Below are 27,775 nucleotides of genomic sequence, written 5' to 3' on the forward strand. Positions count from 1 at the left end.
CTTCGTCACAGTGGGTGTAGATGGATGAGAAACTATCCGCTTCAGTACGAAATGAAGACGGGACAGCCAGGGTCCTGTATGAGGTGTTAATGTGATCTCATTGAATTACATATTCTGGGGGTGATGTCTCAGGTGCGCGTGCACTCTCCACTGGAATTGTATTTCTTGAGCATATCATGGCGATACGAGGCATTATCCTGGTGTGTTCCGGTAGGCTGTTTTTCATACATATGTTTTCATACACAGCGTTAAAATTAAGCACCGTTGTCACTGGATGTTATTTCTGAATGTTAACTCAATACTTTATTTAGCAGTTTATTAGTAGATGGGCCAAATATGGTGGATAAATGAAGATATTTAATTCAGGTAATTTACAATTGAAAAATTAAAGGTCCGTTCCTGTTTGCTTAACGGGGTGGCTATCCCATAGGCGATAGCAGCTCGGCCTGGTCGACTTAGTTCATTGACTTCAATTGAACCAGAAAAAACAGCGAGTGGGGTGTCTCGTTTCTCATCCGTCGCTGGCTAGGCATCAGATGCATTTTACGCACGCTCACACATGCGATGTGTCTGTCTGCTTGGCATTACTTAGATTTATTTCGGTAGATGAGAAGGCGTTAATTCGAAAATAATAAATATATATATATATATATAGGCTTTTTGCTTACTGAAATTTCACATTCATTTTCCATCGCCTGTGAATAACCACACTGGCTGCGCAATTGCACACATGTCTGGTAAAGCAAAATTAGGGAATCCCCTAACCATGAGCTAGTCACTCGCTCTGAGCCCTTGTGGCGCGATGGGTAACGATGCTTCGAGGGTGTCTGTAGTCTATGTGTGCAGAGGGTCCCTGGTTCTAGTCCAGGTAGGGCGAGGAGATGAACAAAAGCTATGCTGTTACATATAGAACTCTTTTTTGGAAGGTCCTATAAAGAACCATTAAAAAGGTCAAATAGGTTTTTATTTTTATTTAATACATTTATTAAACTTTTATAGTGCTTTTCATTACAGACAAAATCTCTAAGTGCTTGTTAAACAAAATAAACAAGTCATTTTTTAAGAAATATAGTCTATAACAGTAGCTAGATCAGCTAGATGAAGTCTGAGTGTTTCTTGACGCCTCCAGCAGATGGGCAGCCATAGTCATGAGGATCTGGAAGCTCATAGCTAGTCTCATAGCTAGATGGTCAGCGGAGGTGGTGGTCAGGTCAGCATGTCCAAGGGCATGCAGGTAGTGCGATGTCATCATGGCGTCTCTAGAGTTTCTGTATTGTTAGGACTCGATGATAAAGTTTGAGCTCCACACAGAGAACAGCCCATTCCTTACTTCAGAAGTATCCTCCCGAGCAATTAAAAAACTGCCCCGCTGCCAATATATCCTCTTGTACATTCTGTTTAACTTAATCGTACAAGTGGGTAACCTGTGCAAGGTGTGAAATGGAAATGTATTTTTTGCATATCCCAACTCTCCCTGAGACTCTCTCAGAGAGTGGGGTCACAGCCAGGGATCAGCCATTATTGACGCTGACCCTGGAGCAATTGGGGTTAAGTGCCTTTCTCAAGGGCACATCAACAGATTTTTCACCTAGTCTGCTCTAGGATTTAGCCCAGTGACCTTTTCAGTTAGTGTCCCAATGCTCTTAACCACTAGGTTGCCTGCTGCCCTTGTTCTATAAATGACTATTAAAACAAGGTTTTATAGTAGTGTCATGAGGTGGAAAGTGACAGGTTCTAGATCTAGTTTGAGCAGGCAGACAGAGAAAGCAGAGGCAGACAACAAATGCCATTTTCTAAACATTGGTTTTGTAAGGAATGGTTTTCAATTAGTTTCAACTTGTCAGTTATCAAGGTTCAATTTCAAAAAAACGTTTCCTACTACATTTCACTTTTAAACCAAGATAGTTTATTTAAAAAATCAGAAGAAACACACAAACCTAAGAAAACAAAAGGGGCTCATGAGTGATGCAGCCCAGGAGAAAGGCGTCCATTTTCTCCAGTTCTCAGTTGAAGCTCAAACTTCATTAGCAATGTGCTCTCACCAAACAAAACCATAAGCTCTCTGCCCAATTATCTCCACCATGCCTCCAGACAACATTCACTTCCTGTGGACAGCTGACAAGAAACACAAAAAATAGGTGGGGTTTAAACACATGAAGCTATAATCACATGACTAGTCAGTTAGCCAATGAAATCACTTGTTATATTAAATATGCTTAAAGTCACAGCTATGACAATGGCCTCAAAAGGGGTTCCACTATGGCTACAACCCTTTTTGGTGCGGTAAATAATTTATTTTAACAGTTCTTTATAGAACCTTTGTGGACCTTTTTATAAAACCTTTCTCAATCTAAAAATAACCTTCTGAAGAACAATACAGGTTTTTTTCTGGTTAGCCATTTTAAATGGTTAAATTTCCATAGGTTTTATTGTTGAGTTAATTGGTTTATTGTTACTGTAATTGAATTATGCCAATGTGCTTTCATTAATTGAAAACCCTTAATCTATTTTATGAGAATTTGTAAGATTCTTGTGTGCATAAAATAGATGGAGACCAGTCTTTTCAATAATAGGTAACAGAATTTATTCTCGGAGCGCGCTGCCACTTAACCACGAGCAACAGTTTATATACAGATCATGACGTCATTTCATTGTTTTAACAGAATCCCCTCCTCTCGACCAGGACAAAGTGAGGTGAAAAGTTCATTCTAACTTACTAACACACTCCCAGGTAACTTTTGACCCCTCAACATTATCGATGAGCTGACAGTTCTAATTAACAGAAAACTTAGGAATGCACTCACTGTCTTACCTAAAAACCCCAGAGCTCAGTTTCGTAGGTTCAACCCTAGGTTAACGACCTTATGTGTTTACACAGTCCACAACCCATTTGTTTCTTCCTAGTTGGAATGGTGTTCATTAACTTTAATTACTCCTTGTCCGTGTCTCACAATCCCTTCTTATGAACTCATATTGTTAATCAGATATAATAAAACAGAGTATAAGTTTTACTTAGTTACAGTTCCATTTAAAATGATTTGTTCAGTCATTTAATCATAACTTTCCCAACATTTATATCAGGGGTGCTAACTCTGGAACAACTGGGGGATCCTGAGGAGAGGTTTGAACACCCCTGATTTAGATCACAGTTCTCAATTGATGCAAGGCCATACATGAGTTTGTCACAAGACGCCTTCACTGGGCATATTTAACACGTAACAGTATAGCACAACAGATTAGATGAACTGGAATGACACTTTCACCTCAAAATATTTGAATGAGCTGCCTTTTATACTTTTTAATTATGACCAGAGAGGAAGAGGCAAAGAGAGAGGTTTCACTCGCCAAAATCTGTCCAAAATAAGCCCAATGTGTTTCTATGGTTTTATTTTGGATTTAATCTTGTCGTCTGCCTTCCCTCATTTGGGACAACGACTCCCATTGTTAGGGCGAAGACATGAGCATCTCATCATTAAATACAGATCTTTGTTATCACTAAAAGAGCAAAAACACTTTTTGTGAACTGTAAAGAACCCCTGAATTGCTCAAAGGGTTATTAGAGTCATTATGGTTCTAGACAGAACCATTTTTTTATTGTATTTTATTTAACTAGGCAAGTCAGTTAAAAATTATTATTTACAATGACAGCCTACAGCCATTCCAGAGTTAGCACACCTGATACAAACCAATTAACACACAAATAAAAACCTATGGAAATTTAACAATATAAAATGGCTCACCAGAAAAAAAGCTGTTTTGTTCTTCAAAAGGTTATTTCTAGGCAAAAGGCCTCCTTCGGGGACGGTGGATGGGATTAAACATTTTAAAGATAGGACAAAACTCACATCATGACAAGAGACACCACAACACTGCATAAAGAGTGACCTAATACAACTACACAGCATGGTAGCAACACAACATGGCAGCAGCACAAAACATGGTACAAACATCACCCAATCCAATGAACCCTCGAGGAACCCTATTTTCTTAGTGTGTGACAGTGTGGTCGTTCGAGTAATTGGGCTGTGACAGATTAGGTTACATCTCACATGTGAGATGCATCATGAAAATAGTTCACGCATGCTGAATGGGGATATCAACAGCAGCCTAGTCATACCTAATTTAGGATATGCAGTTTGCATGGTAATGTATCTAATCTAATTTCCAGACACTTCCGCCCAAATGCGCGAATAGTCTAGTGGACCAAGGCGTCAAACTTGGCCTTCATTAGCCAGTACAGAAAGATTGCGAGAAACTCCAGACGCATAGGCATTGATTTAGTCTGCTTAATCCACCAACCAATCATCTCTCACAACACCTTCCCCCTAACCCTCCCCGTACATGTCTTGTGCTTACCACAAGTTCCTGCCCGGTGTAATAATATTGATGGTTAGTCAAGACTTATTCGTTTTTTTCAGAAAAGTCATCATGTTTACAAGTACTACCTGTCATTTCAATAAGTATAGTTCTATGTACTGATGTAACCAACGGAATTTGATCCTAGGTTGTTTTCACAAGACTCTTAGCCCTCTGAACTTATGGCTTCGCATGGGGGAGCAAACACGAGTGCTCCGCTTTCTTGATAATTGGCCCAGAACAGAGTAGCACGGCAGGCCCTTAGATGTACACGGAGAGCCATGCATGTCAATCTCTCCAGGCGAGATTGACTGCATCAATGCTTGTTTTTGTGAGAGGTATTGACATGTTGAAATCACCAAGCTGTCTGTTTAAGCGTCTAGCGCACAGCTCAGACACCCATGCATACCCCACACGACATACCACACCAGATGTCTCTTCACAGTCCCCAAAACCAGAACAGACTACGGGAAGCACAGAGTACTACATAGAGGGGCGGCAGCGTATCCTAGTGGTTAGACCATTGGACTAGTAGCTGAAAGGTTGCAAGATCGAATCCCGAGTTGACAAGGTACAAATCTGTCATTCTGCCCCTGAACAAGGCAGTTAACCCACTGTTCCTAGGCTGTCATTGAAAATAAGAATTTGTTCTTAACTGACTTGCCTAGTAAAATAAATGACTACATGGAACTCTATTCCATATCATGTAATGCAGTAAAAACAGATACAACTACAGTGTGGACTGTGCAGAGACACACATATGCTAACACAGGCACTCTACACACATTTTAACATTGTTATTTTTCTGTATTATTGATTTTGTATTGTAGATATGTTATGGCAAAGTAGTGTGTATTAATGTGTTGTGTTATGTATTGTTTTGTTGTATGTAATTGTGATTGGACCCTAGGAAGAGTAGCTGCTGCCTTGGCAGCCGCTAATGGGGATCCGGAATACATGCAAATATACTATAGTAACCACCTCCATTAAGCTGACACTGCCTAGTATGTAGCATAACAGTGGATTTAGGTCGACATCATCCTTTCTTAGTGCTAGGTGGATTCCAGTGGAGGCTGGTTGGATGTGCTATAGGAGGACAGGCTCATTGTAATGGCTGGAATGGAATGGTATCAAACATATGGAAACCACACGTTTGACTCCGTTCCATTCATTCCATTCCAATGAGCCTGTCCTATAGCTCCTTCCACCAGCCTCCACTGGTGGATTCCCAATCCCATTCAAATCCTTTTCTTTATTCACTTTTCAGTCTTATTGTCCGCAGCCCTTGTCGTGGAGAACATTCCCTACACATGTCAAGAGGGTACAATCACACTTGAAGCACCATTTGGAGCAATGGATCCCCATTGTGAACAGAGCTGGACCACTGGCAAAAAGGTAATCTATTATCTATTTTATTAGCACTATTATTTAGACTTCACCATTGATGGTATCATCAATAGTATGCAGAGGGTCAGGAGCCATGTCAATTGACATAGATAGTTTGTGTGTATGCATTGATATGTAGGCTACGTGTGCCTTTTTAAAAGTGTATGTAGTTCTGTCCTTGAGCTGTTCTTGTCTAATGATGTTCTGTATTATGTCATTCTGTATTATGTTTCATGTTTTGTGTGGACCCCAGGAAGAGTAGCTGCTGCTTTTGCAACAGCTAATGGGGATCCTAATAAAATACCAAAAACAACAACAATTGAAACATGACGTGAAATATATATATATATTTTTTTTGTCTTTTCTTACTGCAGCCCATTGCCTACTACAAAAATGGCAAAGGTGAATGCAGGTTTCCATGCAAGCACGTGTTCTCTGGCAAAGTCATCCTCCGAGAATGTCCCGATGTCATATTAACTACTGGTTGCACCACCAAAGTAGGTCAACTTATACAATTCACATTCCTCTCCTTTGTTACTTCCTGCCAAGTGTCAACCTGTTTCTTTCTCTTTCACAGGATGGGGTATATGAAGAGACCAGGCTACACTTCTCAGGTATGGTTGCTCCTGATGTTATTGGTGTATAACACAACAAACCATTGATATTCATATAGAGCATTGTGGTCATCATATTGCTCTTTTTGCTCCATTAGTGATAACCAGACCAACTGTCTCTATGACAACCACTAACACTGCAAACAAGCAATTCTATGGTAAAGTATGATTTTAAAAATAATGGATTACATTTTGATTGCACAAATAAGTGGCACTGTTATCAAAATATACATTACTAGCGGTAAATCATTGCAAATTAATATTTTGATTTAATGCAATTCCCCCCCTCATTCAAAGCAAATAGCCTATGTACAATGCCTTCGGAAAGTATTCAGACCCCTTGACTTTTTCCACATTCTGTTACGTTACTTACTGCCTTATTAAAAAAATAAAAGAATAAAGAATTCCCCTCATCAATCTACACACAATACCCCATAATGACAAAGCAAAAACAGGTTTAGAAATGTTTGCTAATTTATATATATATATATATATAAAAAAAAATGGAAATATAACATTTACATAAGTATTCAAACCCTTTACTCAGTACTTTGTTGAAGCACCTTTGGCAGCGATTACAGCATCGAGTCTTCTTGGGTATGACACTACAAGCTTGGCACACCTGTATTTGGGGAGTTTCTCCCATTCTTCTCTGTAGATCCTCTCAAGCTCTGTCATGTTGGATGGGGAGCTTTGCTGCACAGCTATTTTCAGTTCTCTCCAGAGATGTTCAAGTTCATGGTCTGGCTGGGCCACTCAAGGACATTCAGAGACTTATCCTGAAGCCACTCCTGAGTTGTCTTGGCTGTGTGCTTTGGGTCATTGTCCTGTTTGAAGGTGAACCTTCGCCCCCGTCTGAGGTCCTGAGCTCTCTGGAGCAGGTTTTCATCAAGATCTCGCAGTACTTTGCTCTGTTCATCTTTCCCTTGATCCTGACTAGTCTCCCTATCAAGAATCAAGGTAAGACCCAGATACAGACTGTCAAAGTAACAATGTTTATTGTGGCAACAGGGGCAGGCAAAGACAGGTCAAGGCAGGCAGGGGTCGAAGATTCAGGGTAAGGCAAAGGTACAGGACGGCAGGCGGACTCAGGGGATTAAAGGGAAGATGGGCGACACCTGGAGAGGGGTGGAGACAAGCACAAGGACAGGTGAAACAGATCAGGGCCTGACACTCCCAGTCCATGTGCTGAAAGCATACTCACAGCATTATGCTGCCACCACCATGCTTCACCGTAGGCATGGTGCCAGGTTTCCACAAGACTTGACGCTTGGCATTTCATCGGACCAGAGAATCTTGTTTCTCAAGGTCTGCAAGTCTTTATGTGCCTTTTGGCAAACTCCAAGCAGGCTGTCATGTGCCTTTTACTGAGGAGTGGCTTCATTCTGGCCTCTCTACCACAAAGGCCTGATTGGTGGAGTGCTGCAGAGACGGTTGTCCTTCTGGAAGGTTCTCCCATCTCCACAGAGGAACTCTGTCAGAGTGACCATCGGATTCTTGGTCATCACCCTGACCAAGAGCCTTCTCCCTCAATTGCTCAGTTTGGCCGGGCGGCCAGCTCTAGGAAGAGTCTTGCCGGTTCCAAACTTCTTCCGTTTAAGAATGATGGAGGCCACTGTGTTCTTGGGGACCTTCAATGCTGCAACATTTTTTTGGTACCCTTCCTCAGATCTGTGCCTCGACACAGTCCTGTCTCAGAGCTCTACGGAAAATTCCTTCAACTTCAACTTGTTTTTTTCTCTGACATGCACTGTCAACTGTGGGACCTTAAATAGACAGTGTGCCTTTCCAAATCATGTCCAATCAATTGAATTTACAACAGGACTCCTAACAAGTTGTAGAAACATCTTAAGGATGATCAATGGAAACAGGATGCAACTGAGCTCAATTTCGAGTCTCATAGCAAAGGGTCTGAATACTTATGTAAATAAGATATTTCTGTTTTTTATTTGTAATAAATTTGCTAAAATAAAAAATAAAAAAACTGTTTTCGCTTTGTCATTATGGGGTATTGTGTGAAAATTGCTGAAAAAAAATAAAATATATTTAAATGATTTTCGAATAAGGCTTGTAACATAACAAAATATGGAAAAACTCAAGGGGTGTGAATATTTTCTGAAGGCACTGTATGAGGCTATCAACCTTCTCAACTCCGGTGCGTTTAAAAAACTTGTTGGGGGCTACTGTGTTTGTTTATAGGCACTTGCTCTCTGGACCGATACAAAAGTCAGCTTGGCTACTTGTGTTGCTGGCACGTTTCGTTAGGCCTAAACCATGTTATCCATTAAAACAGTAGCCTACAATAGAAAATGAATTTTGTGATGCATAATTTTGTGCCTTGCTTTGTTTGACCTCATTATTTCAAAGGATTTTAGGCTTGGTTTAAGAATTGGGGAAAACAGGACAACTGGTCATGAGACTATGCTGTTGAAGATTTTACGCCCGGGCCTTCCATAGACTGACTATAAGCGCAGCAGGTCACTTGCAGTTGATAGGAAGTACTGTACCTTGGATATCGCAGATTGCTGGCTGCATGTCCCATGATTGCCATGGGAATTTGGAATGTCCAGTCCGTAGCCATGAGACTCTTTGTTTGGACACGGCCAAGGTGGCAGCCTGGCGCACTGTACGCACATTATGACTCACCTCCTCATCACTGTCATCTTCTCTTGGGCGTACTCTTAGTGGCCTCTTATTGTTATACCCACTGAGTAGCTGGACCCTCGCGTTTATAGGCCCAGGCTTTGCCTTGGCAGCAAAATGACGTCATAATGGCATCGACATGATGCAATAGTAACCGTGCCATTCCAAACCAGTGTTGTGTTTGATACCACCTAAAGCGAGACCAATTCAAAACCAAGACCGGAGCAACTTGAGTCTGAGTCAAGACCAAGACCAGAGGTGGGGCTAGATCAAGTCAAGACCGAGACCAGGAGGGTGGTTAGGGGTCCGACACCAAGTCAAGACCTGAAAAATGCGAGACCAGTTCAAGACCATTAATTGTGCCAAATCTCCACCATAATAAGAGTTCAAATTGTCCAGTATTGCTGTGTTGATATGTCAGATATGTATTCTTTAGACATTCAGAATGGTGAGAATAAAAAAAATCATGCTGACAGCAAATAGAGAGCCACTCTGCAAATGATCACGAATTTCCCCCAGTTTCCCCTTACTAATAATAGTAATAGTACTCTTCCCTACCAGCGAATCAATTCTGACGAGCGCGACAATATTTGAGGATCATTTTCGGAGAAAGTGAAGGACAGTAATGTAATGGGTAAAGTAGGAAGCCCTGGTTTCAATAGGCAATAAGATATTAATGTGTCATGAAATGAGTGTGGATATTTGGCCTGGCGAAACGGAGCTGATAATTATGAGTTTTTCACTCCGCTGGTCCAATTCAAGAAATTATGAGTCCTCACTGTCCGGAGACAGAATCAAGACCAATTAAAAATGTATCTAACACCGAGTCAAGACCGAGACACTCAATACAGATGTAGGATCTTAATTTGATCACTCCTTTGTTGCTGAGAATTTACCTGCACAGCAGGAAATGAAAACTTGTGTATTCAAGGTTCAAAAAGTTTTCTAAATGTTGTCATTTCCAGACTTGATTTGCCCTAACGAAGAATTTACAAAAAATATCCATTAATTATAATCCACATAATAATTCACATTTCCTGTTGCTGCAGGATTATTTTACTGCTGAAGCAAACTGGCCTCGAGAACGGACTCAAGTAGTTCCAAACACAAAAAACAGGATAATAAACAAAAATACAAAATACAGCAGAATATAAAGTGGACAATATCATGTGGGACAACGACGCACATCTTTTGAGCTTAAATGAAGAAAATTGGCCCACAATTGTATGAGGAGACCCCCCTGCAGCTTAGAATCCTTAGCGTATTACAGTATAGATAACTGCATATTATCAGAGCTCTATTAGTATCAAAATAAGTTTTGATGCTATAATGAGAGATTTTGAAAACACAAAATAACTTATTATTTAACAACTGTCTTCTTCTGTTTATATTTTAGGACTCGGGGCATTCCTGATTCTTTCGGTCTCTATGATCATTCAATTTGTACTGTAGATGTGGTCTGAGGGGCCTCTCCCATTGTTGGTCCTAGATTGTTGGTCTCCAAAGAACCCAGATTGCATCCTTTATCCTGCCATTGAAGAACAGTTGTGCATTTGTAGTGGTTGGGACACACTACACAAACTAACATCAAAGTTGAGCCAATAGTATTATAGACATCTATCTACTCAGGACCTTGATTGCTTTTTAAAGGAAGAATATGGCTTCCGCCACCAATCTCCAGACTCTAATTGCATGTTTTAGTCTCATTGCTGTCTTCTATGCACTTTTTTACCTTCTGTTTCAATACTCTGCAAACTAAGTTTACATGTAGGATGGGTGAAGTTTACGTCATGTAGTTTCACCTAAGAGAGAAAGAAAGAAAGCCATAGTGTTTTTTGACTGAACACAAAATTAAACAGGAAATGTGTTGCTGCTGACCACTGCCTCAACATGTTGTGCCATGTAGACAGTGTTATTTATTACATATATTTATGAAGCTATTTATTACCTATTAATTCTAAAAAGCACAAATTACCAAAGTATGAATGTACAATTAGCTAGAAAAACAAGCTGTGAAATGGTCCATTACAAGCCAATCATCTCTCCTATGGACAATGTTTTGGCACAAAATGGCAGTACTTCAATATGCCTTGGGACCAATGTCAAATTGTATGTGTTTTTATGTCCCATCAAATTAAGGAATTTATTTTGCAAGATTTTAAGAATATATATTTTAAGTAGTGTCCGTTTTTAAAATAATATCCACTTTGCATTGGACCATTTTGTATTGGTACAAATATAGCTACACCTACTGACCCCTAGATCAGACAATAAGCTTAGAGACAAGTGACTCAATGAAGTGGATAGATTTCACCAGGTAGATTTCAGAGAGATATACTGTAAAATATTGTTTAACACTTGGTATTAATAATACTTATTACCTGCCCCCAGTCCATACAACCAAACACTTTTATATGAACTAACAACCATCATTTTACACACATTAAGAGGAGCCCTTTTGAACATGAGCAGCGTTAAACAAGTTCATTTTCTTGTCCGTTGATGCCATGTATGTGTACTTTCGTAGCATAGTTGTAATGTTTTGCATGCTTTTGATGAGACTATCACCCATGTTCATGTTCTGCTCATTTTCTAATCTGTCATGTGATGTGGTGGTGATGCATTAAAAAAAAATGTTTCCAAACATTGTGATGCATTTTTATCAGGGTTCTGATTGCCAACATATGTACACAAAAGTACAAATGTTAAGAACACGTGTAATATAATTGAGTTTACAGGGCTATGTTTCCGCCTTGTAACGTGTTGGGATGATTCTCAAATGAAGATTGACAATGACAAAAATATCAGTTAAGAGGAGTTGAACATCCTGTTCACGTGAATGTACATGAAAATCTATTTAATAAATCAAAACCTACATCCAATGAATATAGCAAATTAATTTAATCGACAGACATTTTGTGCTACAAATCATTGGCAGATTATATAACTATATAAATTCCATATACAATACACACTGTATAACAAATGTCCATGTATTATTTTTAATATGAAATAATATGAAATAGTACGTTTTTATTTTATATTGATCATTGTTATCTTGTCTGTGAACATCTGTAAATGTGTCACGACTTCCGCCAAAGTTGGCTCCCCTGCCTGTTCGGGCGGTGCTCGGCTGTCGTCGTCACCGGCCTACTAGCCGCCACCGATCCCTTTTCCTTTTTCTGTTGGTTTAGTCTTATTAGTTGCACCTCTGTCCTATTATGTTTTCCTGATGGGCGTCCTTATTTAAGGCTAGCAAACCCGCCATTGTTTTCGGCGGGATTATTCTGGTGTTACGTGTTGTGTTGTTGGGTGTGTTCATGCTCCGGACTGGCTACCCTGTGTTTTGGGTTGGTCCGTATTTTCGAGCCCTGTGTTTGGGCATTGTATTTTGGTGCCACATTAAAGTGCACTTCTCCCTTGGAACTCTCTGCTCTCTGCGCCTGATTCCTACCTCACACACCTAGTCCTGCGTGACAGAATGGTAAAAAAAAGTTATTTAGATTAACCCGAATAACATGAGATGACTGAAAGAGATCCATTCTCAGAAAAACACTCAAACTGTGGCGACAAAAAAAGTGAGGACTCATCTTAAGAAAAGTAAGACAGAATTTATCTAAAACAGTGATATTTCAGAACACACAGTACATGTACTTGCGATACTTTACAAAATTATTTACATAACTTTTTATTTTCAATGTAAGCGCAGCATTGTTGATCATATCAAAAACAAAACCTGACTGGTAGCCAGAGACACCTGCAAGTTTCATTTTCTGCCAATTTCTTTTAGCCAGTTTCTCAAGCCTCTTTACTTAGGTTTGCTTGGAGGAAGACAATTGAATTTTTTGTTTTAGCATAAAAAATTCATAAGGATTGTTTTCGCCTAGAAAAAAAAGTGATCAATTATGCCTAAACATTAGAGTTCATTGGGAGCCTTCATCTCCCTGTGCAGAGTCCAGCGTGTCCCACCAAACCCTTCCAACACTGGTGAGCCACATTGAACAATGCTTGGATTAATTCCATTTCAATATCAGTCATTACAGGAATTGAATTAGCTATGAAATTCAAAAAGATCAACGCTGTACACATTGGTCATTTCCCAGTTCAAAACTCAATGTCAACTTCAATTCCTGGTATGGCTGAGATGTGAATGGAATTAACCCCAACGTTGCCATGGAGCGACCGTCCAACATGACCCCTCATCGTTGACCATTCCTTCACCTTTTCCTGAAGCTCCTTGTTGGGGTTAGATCTTGGGGCTTAGATCGCGGGGTCCCTTCACTAGGCCCTGCTCCTTGCGCATCACAGGCGCGTGAATGCTGCAGTCCCGTGCCTCACAGAAGCCGGGCACTCCTGCGTTGCCCGCCATGCCAGGCTGACCTAAAGCGCCTGTGAAACCACGGGGCCCTCTGGGACCTGCCATACCGTTATTTGGCTCTGCTGGGTGGCCTGGCAGCCCTGTGGGGGAAAAATTAAATAGTTGGAGGTGGCGTCTTAACAGTTCTCTTGAAAAAGTGAATCTGGAAGTGAGTTACAGATACTTTCCAACAATTCTAAGACAAGCAATTTTGAGGTAGACCTGAGAGTTTCACACCAGTGGAAACAGTGTCCTACCTCTGAGACCTTGATGCCCATCGTGTCCTGGCAGACCTTTACCAGGCTCACCCCCCTTTCCTTTCGGACCTTTTGTTCCTGTGGAGTAGAACAGAGAGCCTGTGAGTGAACTCTGAAGCTATGACTACAAAGGTGCTCCACTAATTTTCACTTGAAATGAGCCTTTGTCATCAGAGTTTTGTTTACCAGTTATCAAGTCTGGTTTAACTAAGACAATTGGAGTACATACCTCTTTCCCCCTCTGCCCCCTTCTGACCATCCACTCCTGTGTCCCCTTGGATGCCCCTGGCTCCTTTGACTCCAGCTTTGCCCGCTTTACCCTGAGAGAGACAGAGGTCAACAGAACTTATCATCGTTTGGAATAAAGGCTTTCCTTAGTAGATAGGGGTTAGTTTGGGGGCTGTGTGACTCACGGGTTTGCCTGATTCTCCAGTTGGTCCCCTGGTTCCGGGCGGCCCAATGAGTGTGCGGTTGTTGATGGGGCAGCCTTGGGAACACTTGGCCCGGATGGAAGCTGCATACTGGGAGATCTGGGCTGTCACCACTCCTTTACACAGCTGCAATACCTGCTCATCTGTCAGCCCAGGGCCCTGAGGTCAAAAAGCAGGCAATCAATCAACCAAGCAAGTAAACAATCAATCAATCAGTCAGTAAAAGTTATTGCTAGATATGGGTCAATGTAAAATAAGGGGGAGACCCTTCCTCCAGGCAGACTGGAGTTGGCTCCTGATACGCACAGGGGCACCTGGCACTCCTTTAGGTCCAGAGCCACCTTTGACGCCCAGGTCACCGCCTGGACCTGGCTCTCCTCTGGAGCCTGGGATGCCGGGGGGTCCATTTCGTCCAACAATGCCATCAGGGCCGATGGTACCTCTCTCCCCTTGCTGCCATTCAGAGATGAGGGGAAGGAGGGAGACAGAGAGAGGGGGGACACTGTTCAGTCACTGAGTGCAGAAAGCCATGATTTAAACTCAATTATCTCAATACTTCTACCTAATCAAATCATTTAATTCTCAATACTTCTACCTAATCAATTCATGTAATTCTCAATACCTCTACCTAATTAAATAATTCAAATTCTCAATACTTCTACCTAATCAAATAATTTACTTCTCAATACTTCTACCTAATTAAAACAGTTATATTAGGATTTTATAATGTAAATGGAACTCAACACTGTACAGTATGTGCTGTTGTGTCTGCTGTCATCTAGGAACAACCTATGGTGTCAGTATTGTGGTTTTTATGTGACATAGAATGAGTTAGGGTGAAAAAAAACTCATACATTCACAGAATGAAGTATACAAACCTGTCCTTTGTCACCATGTGCTCCAAAACTTCCCTGTTTGGAAAGAGGAACAGAAACAATTTTAGTAAGAAGAAAATCGGTCCCACTACATCAATGGAAACAGGAAGTAGATACGCGAGTGACATCGCCTCGGCATTGTCACAGGATTACCTTGTCTCCTTTCCCTCCCTTCACTCCAGTTCTTCCAACCCCACCCTGAGGAAGGAACAAACAGCACATGAGATGAGTCAGTAAGATGCCATGGCAATGATAGGACTGCTTATTACAGCTTTTGAGTCACAAAGGAAAGACCCAAACATAAACAGTAGATGACCAATACACATCCACTTTCACTTACTGGTGTGTGTGTGTGTGTGTGTGTGTGTGTGTGTGTGTGTGTGTTTGATTAACTGACTGGTAATTTAGCAGTCTGATGGGGAACGTAAATAAAAGGTTACCTTATCACCATCGGGACCTGTCTCCCCTTTGGCTCCCTAGAAACAAAGCATTAAATCAACAATTACATAATCATCAAAGTGATGATAATTGTAGTGGTTACGACAATGTTTGAGTTATGACATATACACACAGGCTGGGCCTGCAGGCCTTTAGGTCCTGGTTTCCCTGGAACTCCTGCATCTCCCCTCTCTCCTTGAGGCCCCTATAATATGAAATACATATAGGTAAACTGCTGCAAATACTGTACACACACACTTTAGAATGAGAACCTTTGTTCAAAAATAGGAATTTTGTTGAATTTCCAATGACAGATCATTCTTAAATGTCTAAACTTATAACAAGATATACGGTACTATTGTCATAACATCTCTGACAGTTAAGCTGGGGGTTTTAACTAAAACCAGCATGACCATCTTTGTTTTTACCTGACACTGAAACCTTTTCACGGACTTTACCCACAGATCTCTTGTTTTTAGGGACTTTACTAACATATATGTTACCTTCCTGTTTTGACTGTCAACAATATCACATAGCTGTCTGTCCACCCACACAAAACCCCCAAGCAACTTGGAATTGAATCTAATTAACAACAACATGGAGGGGAATTTACTGAGGAATGTGGAAGTGACAGTTTATGTACTGTGATCTGTAGTCTACTGTGCACATGTCATTGAGATTAGAGCACCTCATGTAGTGGTTATAATTAAACAGTAAGGCACGAGGTGTGGTATATGGCCAATATACCACGCCAAGGACTGTTCATATGCACGACGCAACGCGGTGTGCCTGGACACAGCCCTTAGCCGTGGAATATTGGCAATATACCACAAACCCCTGAGGTGCCTTATTGCTATTATAAACTGGTTTCCAATGTAATTAGAGAAGTACAAATAAATGTTTTGTCATACCCATGGTATACGGTCTCATATACCACAGCTGTCAAACAATCAGCATTCAATCAGCTCGAACCACCCAGTTTATAAAGCCAGTCTTACCCCAGCTCCTACTCTCCCAAGAGGTCCCCTCACACCACGATCCCCTCTCGCGCCCTAAGAGGGAAGACTGGCCATTATTCACAAAGTATTCATTTAAGTATTAAAAGTACATGTCCACTTTTAGTTTGTTTAGTAAATATTTTCTTAACTCTTATTTTCTTAAAACTGCATTGTTCATTAAGGGCTTGTAAGTAAGCATGTTGTATTCGGCGCATGTGCCAAATAACATTTGATTTGAATAAATGTACTGTACAATATAACAAATTACATCCATGTCATAACAGCAGAACAGGTCAACTAGACATGTTTGGATTATACATCTCAGCCATTGTGATGATGTCATCCAGATACCCAGCATGCAATTCTCCTTCACTTTACCTTTTGTCCAAACTCTCCAGGAAAGCCGATCACCCCGGGAACTCCAAGAGGACCCTGGAAAATAAACAGTAAATGTAGTTTGTTAGGAGAAATCCCATCGACAAATTCCTTACATATTTATTACTAATTTAGTGGTTATCATACTGATACTCACATCCTCTCCAGGTTCCCCATCACTGCCTGGCATGCCCCCTGGGCCTTGGTCACCCTGAGAGAGAGGAAAGAGAGAGATACAGGGAAAACAGAAAGTGGAAGAGAAGAGAGCAAGGGAGACATTGCTACTACAGTATCAATCTAATCTCCCACGTAGAGGACGTGCTATAGTTATGGACAAAAGTGTTGAACAGCCACATGACTCACAAAATCAACAATAGCAAAACCTTCAGTGAAAATAACAGTATGCAGTTTAGGGAAAACACCCATGAACACACAGAAATGTTGGGGGAACCAGAGTAGTTTCTGTGAAGAGTAATGGCCAATGACTTTTGAAAGCAACCACAGTACTTTCTGTGAAAACAACACTACTCCTGTCCCCCTAAACATACCTTGTGACCAGTCTCTCCTCTGCCTCCTGGCTCTCCAGGATACCCCTATAAAACACAGAAAGAAAAAGCATGTTAGTAGGATTAATGGTCTCCCTCCATGTAGGGAATAGCATAGTCTTTGTAGAGAAGGACAAACAAGAGGTCCAAATTTTATGAAACATAATACAGAATGACATAATACAGAACATCATTAGACAAGTACAGCTCAAGGACAGAACTACATACATTTTTAAAAAGGCACACGTGGCCTACATATCAATGCATACACACAAACTATCTATGTCAAAAAGGGGAGAGGCATTGTGCCGTGAGGTGTTGCTTTATCTGTTTTTTGAAACCAGGTTTGCTGTTTATTTGAGCAATATGAGATGGAAGGAAGTTCCATGCACTAAGGGCTCTATATAATACTGTACGTTTTCTTGAATTTGTTCTGGATTTGGGGACTATGGTGTAATGTTTGGTGGGATAAGTGTGTGTGTGAGAGAGCTGTGTGTAAGTTGACTATGCAAACAATTTGGGATTTTCCACACATGAATGTTTCTTATAAAAAGAAGAAGCAATGCAGTCAGTCTCTCCTCAACTCTCAGCCAAGAGAGACTGGCATGCATAGTATTTATATCATCCCTCTGATTACAATTAAGAGCAAGACGTGCAGCTCTGTTCTGGGCCAGCTGCAGCTTAACTAGGTCTTTCCTTGCAGCACTGGACCACACTACTGGACAATAATCAAGATTAGACTAAACTAGAGCCTGCAGAACTTGCTTTCTGGAGTGTGGTGTCAAAAAAGCAGAGCATCTCTTTATTATGGCTAGACCTCTACCCATCTTTGCAACCATTGAATCTATATGTTTTGACCATGACAGTTTACAATCTATGGTAACGCCAAGTAATTTAGTGTCCTCAACTTGTTCAACAGCCACACCATTCATTACCAGATTCAGCTGAGGTCTAGCACTTAAGGAATGATTTGTATCAAATACAATGCTCTTAGTTTTAGAGATCTTCAGGACCAGTTTATTACTGGCCACCCATTCCAGAGAGATGAATGGTGTGACGGATAGACAGACATCCATCTTACATTATAGCCCATCTCCCCATGGTCTCCTGAGAATCCAGGTGCTCCAATCTGACCCTGTGGAAGAGAAAGGATGAGATGGAAGACATTTTAGACAGTGGAAATGGAAGATGAAATCATAAGATAAAAAATAAAAAAGAATGAGTTATTCAACCATGGTTTAATTAATCATGGTCACAAAGTGAGGTTGAATGGCGCTACCTTTTCCCCTTCTGTTCCCTCAGGACCCTGTTTCCCTTCTGCTCCAGTTGATCCCTGAGAAGAAAGGTTGGGGGAAAAACTGTCTCAACATAGCCAGAACAAATAACAATAATTTGTATGTTGTTTATATGTTAAATGGAAATGATCACATCACATAGCCTGTTTGAGGCTTTCACACCATACAGTCTTGTATTGCTTCTAGTGAGAGCTGTGTAAGGAGCTGAGTGAAGAATTGATTTGAGCATGTTGAGAAGACAGTGTGTGCTGAGTTGTGGTAGCAACTCTGAGTGGTGGCAACAATTGTGATTGGATAGTGTTGAGTTGTGGTGGCCACCATGTTTACCTTGATACCTCCAGTTCCATCAGGCCCACCAGGCCCTGCCTCACCAATTGGACCCTAGAAAAATACAAAAAACTAAACACATGAGTAGGGACAGACAGAAAGAAACATGCTGGGGATTTTGTACCAAATTTCCTTACACTCATTTGAGGAAGCACTTTATTTTATGCTACAGAAATGACCAGGTAGTGGGTTTCCTTAGAAAATGGTAATTACACAATAATAACCTATGGATTGTTTATTTGTTTATTTGAGATGAATTTTAAAAAATCTCTTGATATCAAACCAAATATGGTTACCTACAAAACATAAAAGCTGCATTTGTCAATACTCACAGTCTCACCCGTTACCCCGACTCCTCCGCGTGGCCCCTCCATACCGATGTCACCCTGTTGAGGATAAGGAACACACTCAGGCATAGAGACAGTTTGAAATTGTAAAAAAAATAAAATGTGTGTAATTAGCTGATATTTGTGATGGTATAGTGGTATTCTATGATGTCATGCTGGTACTCTGTGATATCTCTGTGGTACAGTGGGGGTCTATAATGTCATACCTTTTTGCAGGTTTTACCTGATGGATGCGGTAAAGAAGTCAATGAAATGCAAACCATTTCAAATGACCATATTGGCACACATTCATCAACTCTGTTCCAACAAAGTGGATATTCGTAACAGGGTCAATGTGGTTACTTAGATGCGATTTGGATATATTTGTCTGTTTTCTCTGTATAACATTTACAAGTTGTCCCTTTTCAGGTTTAGAAGTGACTGCTAAATGCTAACTTCCGTTCGTATAAGCTGGTTAGCATAGCTAGCATACTGAAATTTGTGGTGGTAGTCAAAGTAGTTTTTAACTGTAATACAGTTGATTGGTGACAATGACATGAACATGTGTTGGGGTTGACATCCATAAAACCATTATACTCTGATTTTTACCTCACCATAGTGTGAAATACACATACAGTGAGGGAAAAGGTATTTGATCCGCTGCTGATTTTGTACGTTTGCCGACTGACAAAGAAATGATCAGTCTATAATTTTAATGGTAGGTTTTTTTTAATACTGAGAATAACAAAAAAATCCAGAAAAACACATGTTTTGCAGAGGGGTCAAATACTTATTTCCCTCATTAAAATGCAAATCAATTTATAACATTTTTGACATGCCTTTTTCTGGATTTTTGTTGTTGTTATTCTGTCTCTCACTGTTCAAATAAACCTACCATTAAAATTATAGACTGATCATTTCTTTGTCATTGAGCAAACGTACAAAATCAGCAGGGGATCAAATACTTTTTTCCCTCACTGTATAAACAATAGGTTAAATGTAGGATATTTTTGTTACGGGCAATGAGAAGTTTCAGGATCGTTCCCCCACGGCCCTTTCCCCCACTCGTTTCCATGGCAAATCCAATGTTTTGGTCAGGATCGATTGACCTCAATACTGCATCTATGGGGATTCAAACTGAATTGTGTGGTGTCAGACTGGTTCTCTGTTATGTCATACTAGTGATCTGTGGTGTCTTATGGTGCTTTCAAGACAACTCAGAATCTCGGAAACTCTTGAGTTAAAATGTACCTATGTTTTTTGCGTAGCGCTTCCTGTTGGTCAATTCTGATATTTTCCAAGTGGAAAACTCGGACCTCATCTTTCCACACAAGTTTTTAAGAGTTTCTGAATTCCAAGTTGTCTTGACCATGGCAATACTGGTTCTCTGTAATGTCACACTGGTACTCAGTGATGTCATTTTGGAATTCCTTGATGTCATACTGGTTCCCTGTTATGTCAACTGCCAGGTCGCAGTTGTAAATGAGAACTTGTTCTCAACTAGCCTACCTGTTTAAAAAAAAGAAAGAAAAAAATATTGGTTCTCGGTGCTATAACAGGGGTTTTATGTGATGTCATGATGTTTCTTGTAGGTTTAAACTTTAGTCAAACATTATGGTGGCTTGGGCTGTTATTAGTGAACATTCAAATAAGATTTTGTGAAGGGCCACACTGTTTTTGATATGGGGTTATAATGGCTTTTTAGGTAAAGAGTGATTTTGTTTGATGTCATACATATTTTGTAGGATGCCGGACTGGTTTTGAGGAAGGGTCTTACCTTCAGACCTAGCACCCCAGTCTCACCTGGATCGCCAGGAAGACCAGGCAAGCCCTGTAGGAGAGAGAAAGTATGAGAGACAAGGTGCAAAAGAATGGAATAAAGTATAGACCAAGAGAGAGAATGAGAAAGAGAATGGGTAATCATAGTTGTTGAAGCTCAGCCTCACCTCAACTACACAACAGTGTCACTTTCCAGTTCTGAATAATAAAGAGATCACCATCTACTGGCCATAATCAATATAGAAAAAGTTGCATTGCTTGTGCCATGTTGCAGAATTTAGACCAGAGCATAGAAACAGAAAAGAGCAAAACAATGAAAGAGAGATACATTACATCTGTGATATCCTCTATAGGCCTCTTACTTACCTGGGCTCCAGAGAAACCAGAGGCACCATCCTCCCCATCAGGCCCGGAGTCACCCTGTAGAGATGGCAAAAGTCAATACAGCTGTTGAGTCAAGTTCTAGTGTAATGTTGATGCCAGACTTTGTAGTTACAAACATTCTTCCCAGGGAGATACTGTTTCTCTTTTGAGGTTGTGGCAAGCGTGTTTGCCGTGGTGTTGGGAAACCTGGGTTCAAGCCTCGCTTAGGGAGATGGATAGTGTCTAAGGCTGCTTTGGGTATTTGTGTGAGGTATTTTATTTTACTTTTTTGACTTCCTCACCTCAGGCCCTGTGTCTCCTCCTCTTCCTAGAACTCCTTTGAATCCTTTGTACCCCTGAACACAACACACAGGAACTATATCAACAGCATTCCTCCAATAGGGATATGAGCAGTGATTCATTGATTAAGCACAATGGAGGGTGTAATTTGGCATGTACTATGAATTTGATATAGTGATTATACAGCATTTAACACTCACCTCGCGTCCTTGAGCCCCAGGGAAGCCATCTTTACCTTGCAGTCCTCTGGCTCCCTAGATGTACAGACAGATAGACAGACAGACAGACATATATTTTGTTTAGTCCAGAAAACAGAAGGATACCACAGGTGGTGGATGGGGTGAGCTACCCCCATACAATGCAAATCACTTAAGGACCCAGTGAATGCTATAGAAATGCCATTTAATCAGTAGTCATCAGCAAAGTACATGGATGTTTGCTGTTTATAAGGTTCTAATTTCCATTTGCATGGCGTTGAGCGTTAGGTTAGAGCCTTCGTCCTACCTTGGGCCCTGCAAACCCAGCGAACCCTGGCTCTCCTGGCTCACAGTTACAGTCTGTTGGCCCCTCCTCCCCCAGAGAAGCCTCCCCACCACCAGGGGCCTGGAGCGACTCTTCGTAGTAGGGCTCCTGCTCGTATGGCACCTGCAGTTATAACATGATATTACATTACATGACAAAACACAATGTTACATGACATGCCATTACTAAACATCACACATAACATACTTTCCCCCTTGACTTCCCCTCACCTGTGTGGTGGTGGTGTAGGGGTAGGAGTCCTCTGTGATCATGCTCACGCTGGTGGGGGCTGGTACATAGGGGTCATATCCAGATGAGGGTTGCTGCTCCTCATAGCTGTGAGTGTGCTCCGGTGGGTATTCCTCTGCCAGCGAGGAATGTCAAGCGGTGGAGGGGTTAAAGTGAGGCAAGTGAGAGGGAAATGTTTGCATTCTACAGGTTAGTTCATGTCAAAGGAAGCATCATACCATAGAGTTTGTACTGTAGTAGTAGTTAGTGTCTGACTGTACACCTAGTGTACTTACACGGAGTGTACAAAACATGAGGAATACCTGCTCTTTCCATGACAGACTGGCCAGGTGAAAGTTATGATCCCTTATTGATGTCACTTGTTAAATCCACTTCAATTAGTGTGGACAAAGGGGAGGATGATTTTTAAGCCTTGAGACAATTGAGACATGGATTGTGTTTGTGTGCCATTCAGAGGGTGAATGAGCAAGACAAAAGATTTTTGTGTCTTTGAACGGGGTATGGTAGTAGGTGCCAGGCGCACTGGTGTGTGCCAAGAACTACAACGCTGCTGGGTTTTTCACGCTCCACAGTTTCCCGTGTGTATTAAGAATGGTCCACCACCCAAAGGACATCCAGCCAACTTGACACAACTGTGGGAAGCATTAGAGTCAACATGGGCCAGCATCCCTGTGGAACGCTTTCGACCGCTTGTAGAGTCCATGACCTGAAGAATTGAGGCTGTTCTGAGGGCAAAAGGGGGTGCACACTCAATAATAGGAAGGTGTTCCTAATGTTTTGTACACCCAGTGTATATTTTGGATCCAGGTGGGTATTAAAATACTTTATAATCTGACCACACCTCTGTCGATTTCCATCCAATGACGTATACAAACCCTGGATTGCTGATGCTATGTATTGGCCATTGAGAGGCTTTGAAGCCACAGGTCAACCATATTGGCACTGCCCAGTAGGAGCAGTCGTCCATAGGAATGAATGGAATTCTACAGTATTTCAATTAAATGTTTCAAGGGCAAAATTACATGTATTTAAGTATTTTTGTGTTGCAGTGGGGACAGACATTGTTCCCACCAGCAATTCACATTATTAATGAAAAATGATTTGGTTTGTTGATGCATATAAGGCATTTGGAGGAGGCATAAAAGGGTTCTGAAGACTTGGACCAAACTCTGGCTTTTGACCAGGGGGAAGGGACTTTGCTATGTTGTAGTTATTACCTGGTTGTGGGTATCCTGAATGCTCATAGTTGTCGACCAAGGAGCCCTCATAGGTGTGTTCATCACCTAATATGACACAAAACAATAATTGAACAAGCCTGAAACAATAATTGAACAAGCCGGAAACCTCCCCAGTAAAATGATAGTCTGTTTACAAAACAAATGAGCCTGTTATTAGATAGATAAACCAATGTAATGTTTGTACACAATTATCAAAAATGTTTCATTGTGGTGACATGGGAATATAAGTATATACATGTTAACCACAATCTAGGTAAACTGAAATAAAATCAAGATATAACCTACTGTTTTTGCTTACCTCTAGAAATGTGGATAATTTGTAGTAGCTATTGGCGCGAGGGCTAATGGGGCTAACAGCTCACCTGAGTGGTAACCAGAGTACTCGTCCTGCGCGTGGGAGGGAGGGATGCACAATAGGAGCACGAGTAGCGGCGAGATAACGGACACCTAGAGAAAAGGCGGGGAAAACAAAGCAAGGTTAAAACGACCATGTAGGCCGAAGCCTGTTTCGTCGCCGCTTTAAAGATAAACAAAAGGTAATGGTTGGAAGACCTACCTTTGTTGGAAGATGGAAGACCTCTCTGCTCAAAATGAATAGCCTGCATGCACTCTTATTTCGTTATACTTTTAACTCCTTAAATGAATACATGTTTTGAGGACGAAAAATTAGGTGACTATAGACGTCTAAGCTAATGAAGGCTAATGGATCACTAAGAACGTTTTATACCCAATTATCATAGCCCTTTTAAAATGTCAGCTATATCTCTCTCTGGTGGTGTTTATGCGCATAACTCCTTCAACTCAAGATCCTGTTTTCTTGTCTAGGCATTCCAGACATGTATTAATTGCCCACTTGTAGGCTATGTAACATGTGTGAATAATATTCAACATTTATATGGTCTATATTTGACAAATTTCTTGACAAACATCAGATTTCATATCAATCATAATATGACCTCTGTAAGATCATAGGCCTATAGTCATAGCATACCACCCTGCATACCACTGCTGGCTTGCTTCTGAAGCTAAGCAGCGTTGGTCCTGGTCAGTCTCTGGATGGGAGACCAGATGCTGCTGGAAGTGGTGTTGGAGGGTCAGTAGGAGGCACTCTTTCCTCTGGTCTAAAAAAATATCCCAATGCCCCAGGGCAGTGATTGGGGACATTGCCCTGTGTAGGGTGCTGTCTTTCGGATGTTGAACGGGTGTCCTGACTCTCTGAGGTCATTAAAGATCCCATGGCACTTATTGTAAGAGTAGGGGTGTTTGTCCTGGCTAAATTCCCAATCTGACCCTCAAACCATCATGGTTACCTAATAATCCCCAGTTTACAATTGGCTCATTCATCCCCCTCCTCTCCCCTGTAACTATTCCCCAGGTTGTTTGCTGCAAATGAGAATGTGTTCTCAGTCAATTTATCTGGTAAAATATCAGACAAAAAAATATATATGTATCATATAGGCCTGCAGTAAGAGTAGGCTAAATGTCTATGTTTAGGCCTACCTACAAGGCCAATGATTAATCTGCTAAATAAGAAAAATGCTAACTTTTTTTTCATTAAACTGTATATACTGTATGACAAGCAGCAAGTGTGTGTATCCTACTTCAAAATGAATTCACAGAAAGCAACAATTTGTGGAGTTGTTTCTTGGGGTTGTTGAAATAAAAATTGGGCTGTAAGGTGGCCTATCAGACCATCACTAAAAAAGGCTATATGTTATTAGGGGAGATGACCAAAGATGGTCGGTGGTTGGATAGTTGGCCGGAATATTTGTTAAATATTTGTTAAAAGACACACTGGAACATGTCACGAAGTCTACATTTCTGGTATTGAGCCTTATGGCTAAATCATGTCCAAAAATTGAGTAGCATCTTTTTATTTTCCAGAGAGAAAATGGGCCAATAAACTGAAGTCACATCCTTGGATTAACAGCAGCCTATTGGATATCACATGACATGAGACATGTGGGAGGAGATTCTGCAGGGGTCAGCAATCCAGGTGATAGGTTTGTATTATGCTCTGTAGATTTAGGCAAGAGCTCGTCTGTGCCTTGACCAAGATAGAGATGAGAAATACAGGCTCAAAAAGCTCTTTGTTAGGGTAAAACCACAAGGTGAGCCACAGCAGTTCTCAGGCCCTTCTCACATTCCAGGGCACTTTCTCTGTACTCTAAAGGCTCTCTTCATCCCACTCCTCTGAGACGGTAAAAGGTATTTTCTCTGTTTGCTGTGATGTCAAGCAGCCGTCTGTCCACCATGAGTCCACCACTTTCCATCCATATGCCATTTCCAGCTTTATATTCAAAACTACAAAGAGGACATCATCAATAAAACACTTGTGCAGTAGTCTATAATGGACTTAAATCAATTATTAAAAGACAATGAATAAGAGCACCTAAGCAATAAATAAATGTCAGTGTATACATGACAAATGGTACTCAATGATAACACAGATAATTTAGTCTATCTGTTGAAATAAACCAATTGATTTGGAGTATTCCATACAGTAGAGTATGTATGTAGAGTGTAGATGTAGAGTTGACGCCATACGTCTGCCTGGTGGTATAAATCGGTGATCACCACCGACCTCCAGGCCCCCTGGGACACTGAGGTGCAGTGTGGGATACAGACTGCTCACCTCCACTAACCCTAATCCTTCCATTTGAACAGTTAGTAGTCATGAAAAAGCTTCTTTACTTAGACTAATTCTCCAATACAATCACTATTCATTGAATAGTAATACTATCCACAAAGAATTGCTGCAAAAAAGAAGAAAAGCAACTGCTTCCATCTGTATCCAGAGTGTAAACTGAGATCCTGGACTTCTTGAAGGATGCAAATTTGATATTGTTAATTTATATTTATCTATTTATTTATATTTATCTACGTTTCACAAAAAAACATACATTTACCCAAACTGTCAAACAACAAAATCACCTCTCAAAGTTGTAAAGTTTTAAGCTTTGTCGGTTGACTTGCTGTTGTGTGCAGTGGAGTGCTCTGTAAGGTAAATAAAGTCAAATCGGCACATTCCTGAGAAACATACAAACTAAAGTAATTACCTCCAAACTACCCTTAATTCAGAGGGAACTCAAACAAACTACTCTTAATTCAGAGGGAACTCAAACAAACTACTCTTAATTCAGAGGGAACTCAAACACTGTTAGGGGCAGCATGTGACCCACCAGGCTAATCATCCTGAAAATAGGTCACATAGTATTTAATTTAAACGCCAATGTATATTTAGGTTTCTTTATGCTCACAACACACCAACTAAATCAGTCCATGTCAAATACACTCTCACACAGTACCAAAAATAAACCCTCATTACCGTATCATTACACAACCAATAGTTAGATTAGGTTCCTCAATCCAGCATCACTGAGTACACCACCTGCGGACCAGAGAACCTAGGCCCAAGAACCACACTATTGGACCAAATACAGTGTTCACATTCAGAATCTGGCGTAGCAACATCTCAGAAACCTTCTTAGACCATGATGCCTGCTCTGCTTGCTTACCTTTACCCTGGGGGCTCCCATGGTGCTGGTTCTGTCTGTTTGGTTCTGTATAATCCACTGAGACCAGACACTCACTCAACGTATCAGATAGTCCAGTTTAAAAAAATAATATAGACAGAAAAGTCCAGTTTATTTCCTCCCTGAACTGTGCTCTTTACAGCATTCTCGCTCCCCACTCACGGCACTGGTTCCCCTTCCTCTCGCTCTCTCCCTTGCTCTCCCTCTCTCAGGGTTCCATAAGGTTCTCAGGCAGCCACGGGCTCGGCTCCCTCTTCTCCTCGACAGGGTGAGAAATACCTGAGTCTAACCCTAACCCCAAATACACACAGGGGCAAAGACCAAGACAGGAGAGAGAGAAGAGAGTAAGGAGAATATAACAAATACAGAGAGAGGGAGGGTTTAAAATAGAGATGAGGGTACAGGGTACATTTTGTTGTGAGCATTTTAGTAGACGGACACAGTTCTGCAGGTGGTGAATACCCCAATGACTAAAAACATTCACACGTCGACATTTGGAGCCATGTTCAAGTAGTACAGTGAAGGTTAAGGTCAATTCTAGTCATTCAGTCAAAAAAAAAATCAA

The 27,775-nt window shown here is 41.0% G+C and overlaps 2 protein-coding genes and 1 long non-coding RNA gene across 8 annotated transcripts; 2 read left to right on the plus strand and 1 right to left on the minus strand.

The window, feature by feature from the left end:
- The first annotated feature begins 27 nt into the window (after positions 1-27).
- LOC110514034 lies at positions 28-11,643 on the plus strand. Of its 4 annotated transcripts, none has more exons than XM_021593628.2 (6): positions 28-210; positions 5,639-5,751; positions 6,117-6,239; positions 6,320-6,356; positions 6,455-6,514; positions 10,396-11,643. In XM_021593628.2, exons 1-6 carry the CDS (start codon positions 177-179, stop codon positions 10,449-10,451), a joined length of 423 nt encoding a protein of 140 aa, XP_021449303.1. In that variant the 5' UTR covers positions 28-176; the 3' UTR covers positions 10,452-11,643. The 4 variants fall into 4 exon arrangements, with proteins under 4 accessions (XP_021449303.1, XP_021449318.1, XP_021449298.1 ...); XM_021593623.2 differs by having other exon boundaries at positions 30-210; positions 5,624-5,751; XM_021593643.2 differs by lacking the exon at positions 6,455-6,514 and having other exon boundaries at positions 29-210.
- Positions 1,884-27,526, minus strand: LOC110513982 (fibril-forming collagen alpha chain). 3 transcript variants are annotated; one of them, XM_021593599.2, is made up of 27 exons: positions 27,193-27,526; positions 24,037-24,121; positions 23,654-23,719; positions 22,418-22,551; positions 22,170-22,310; positions 21,866-21,919; positions 21,668-21,721; positions 21,369-21,422; positions 21,001-21,054; positions 19,230-19,283; positions 18,898-18,951; positions 18,555-18,608; positions 18,357-18,410; positions 17,279-17,323; positions 16,888-16,941; positions 16,734-16,787; positions 16,356-16,409; positions 15,491-15,562; positions 15,360-15,395; positions 15,073-15,117; positions 14,923-14,955; positions 14,351-14,497; positions 14,027-14,203; positions 13,843-13,933; positions 13,614-13,691; positions 13,221-13,457; positions 1,884-2,115 (listed from the first exon to the last, which is right to left on the minus strand). In XM_021593599.2, exons 1-26 carry the CDS (start codon positions 27,211-27,213, stop codon positions 13,246-13,248), a joined length of 1,977 nt encoding a protein of 658 aa, XP_021449274.2. In that variant the 5' UTR covers positions 27,214-27,526; the 3' UTR covers positions 1,884-2,115; positions 13,221-13,245. The 3 variants fall into 3 exon arrangements, with proteins under 3 accessions (XP_021449274.2, XP_036828132.1, XP_021449267.2); XM_036972237.1 differs by lacking the exon at positions 1,884-2,115 and adding an exon at positions 10,867-12,468; XM_021593592.2 differs by lacking the exon at positions 1,884-2,115 and having other exon boundaries at positions 12,591-13,457; positions 27,193-27,525.
- On the plus strand, positions 25,556-26,020 carry LOC118947118. The gene is made up of 2 exons (XR_005041774.1): positions 25,556-25,670; positions 25,848-26,020. It is a non-coding gene; the product is annotated as an uncharacterized LOC118947118 (long non-coding RNA).
- Positions 27,527-27,775: the final 249 nt, after the last annotated feature.

The sequence above is a fragment of the Oncorhynchus mykiss genome, chromosome 3 (assembly GCF_013265735.2).
Source record: "Oncorhynchus mykiss isolate Arlee chromosome 3, USDA_OmykA_1.1, whole genome shotgun sequence".
Taxonomy (NCBI): domain Eukaryota; kingdom Metazoa; phylum Chordata; class Actinopteri; order Salmoniformes; family Salmonidae; genus Oncorhynchus; species Oncorhynchus mykiss.

What these genes read in the sequence shown, in the direction of transcription:
- LOC110514034 (XM_021593623.2), top strand. Translation starts at nt 177, where the DNA reads ATGGCGATACGAGGCATTATCCTGGTGTGTTCCG. An exon ending in CATTATCCTGGTGTGTTCCG is followed by an intron (nt 211 to 5,623) that starts GTAGGCTGTTTT and finishes TTCACTTTTCAG; the next exon opens with TCTTATTGTCCGCAGCCCTT. An exon ending in GACCAGGCTACACTTCTCAG is followed by an intron (nt 6,357 to 6,454) that starts GTATGGTTGCTC and finishes TTGCTCCATTAG; the next exon opens with TGATAACCAGACCAACTGTC.
- LOC110513982 (XM_021593599.2), bottom strand. Translation starts at nt 27,213, where the DNA reads ATGGGAGCCCCCAGGGTAAAG. An exon ending in CACATGGTGACAAAGGACAG is followed by an intron (nt 14,498 to 14,922) that starts GTTTGTATACTT and finishes TCTGAATGGCAG; the next exon opens with CAAGGGGAGAGAGGTACCAT. An exon ending in GGGGGCAGAGGGGGAAAGAG is followed by an intron (nt 13,692 to 13,842) that starts GTATGTACTCCA and finishes TCTACTCCACAG; the next exon opens with GAACAAAAGGTCCGAAAGGA.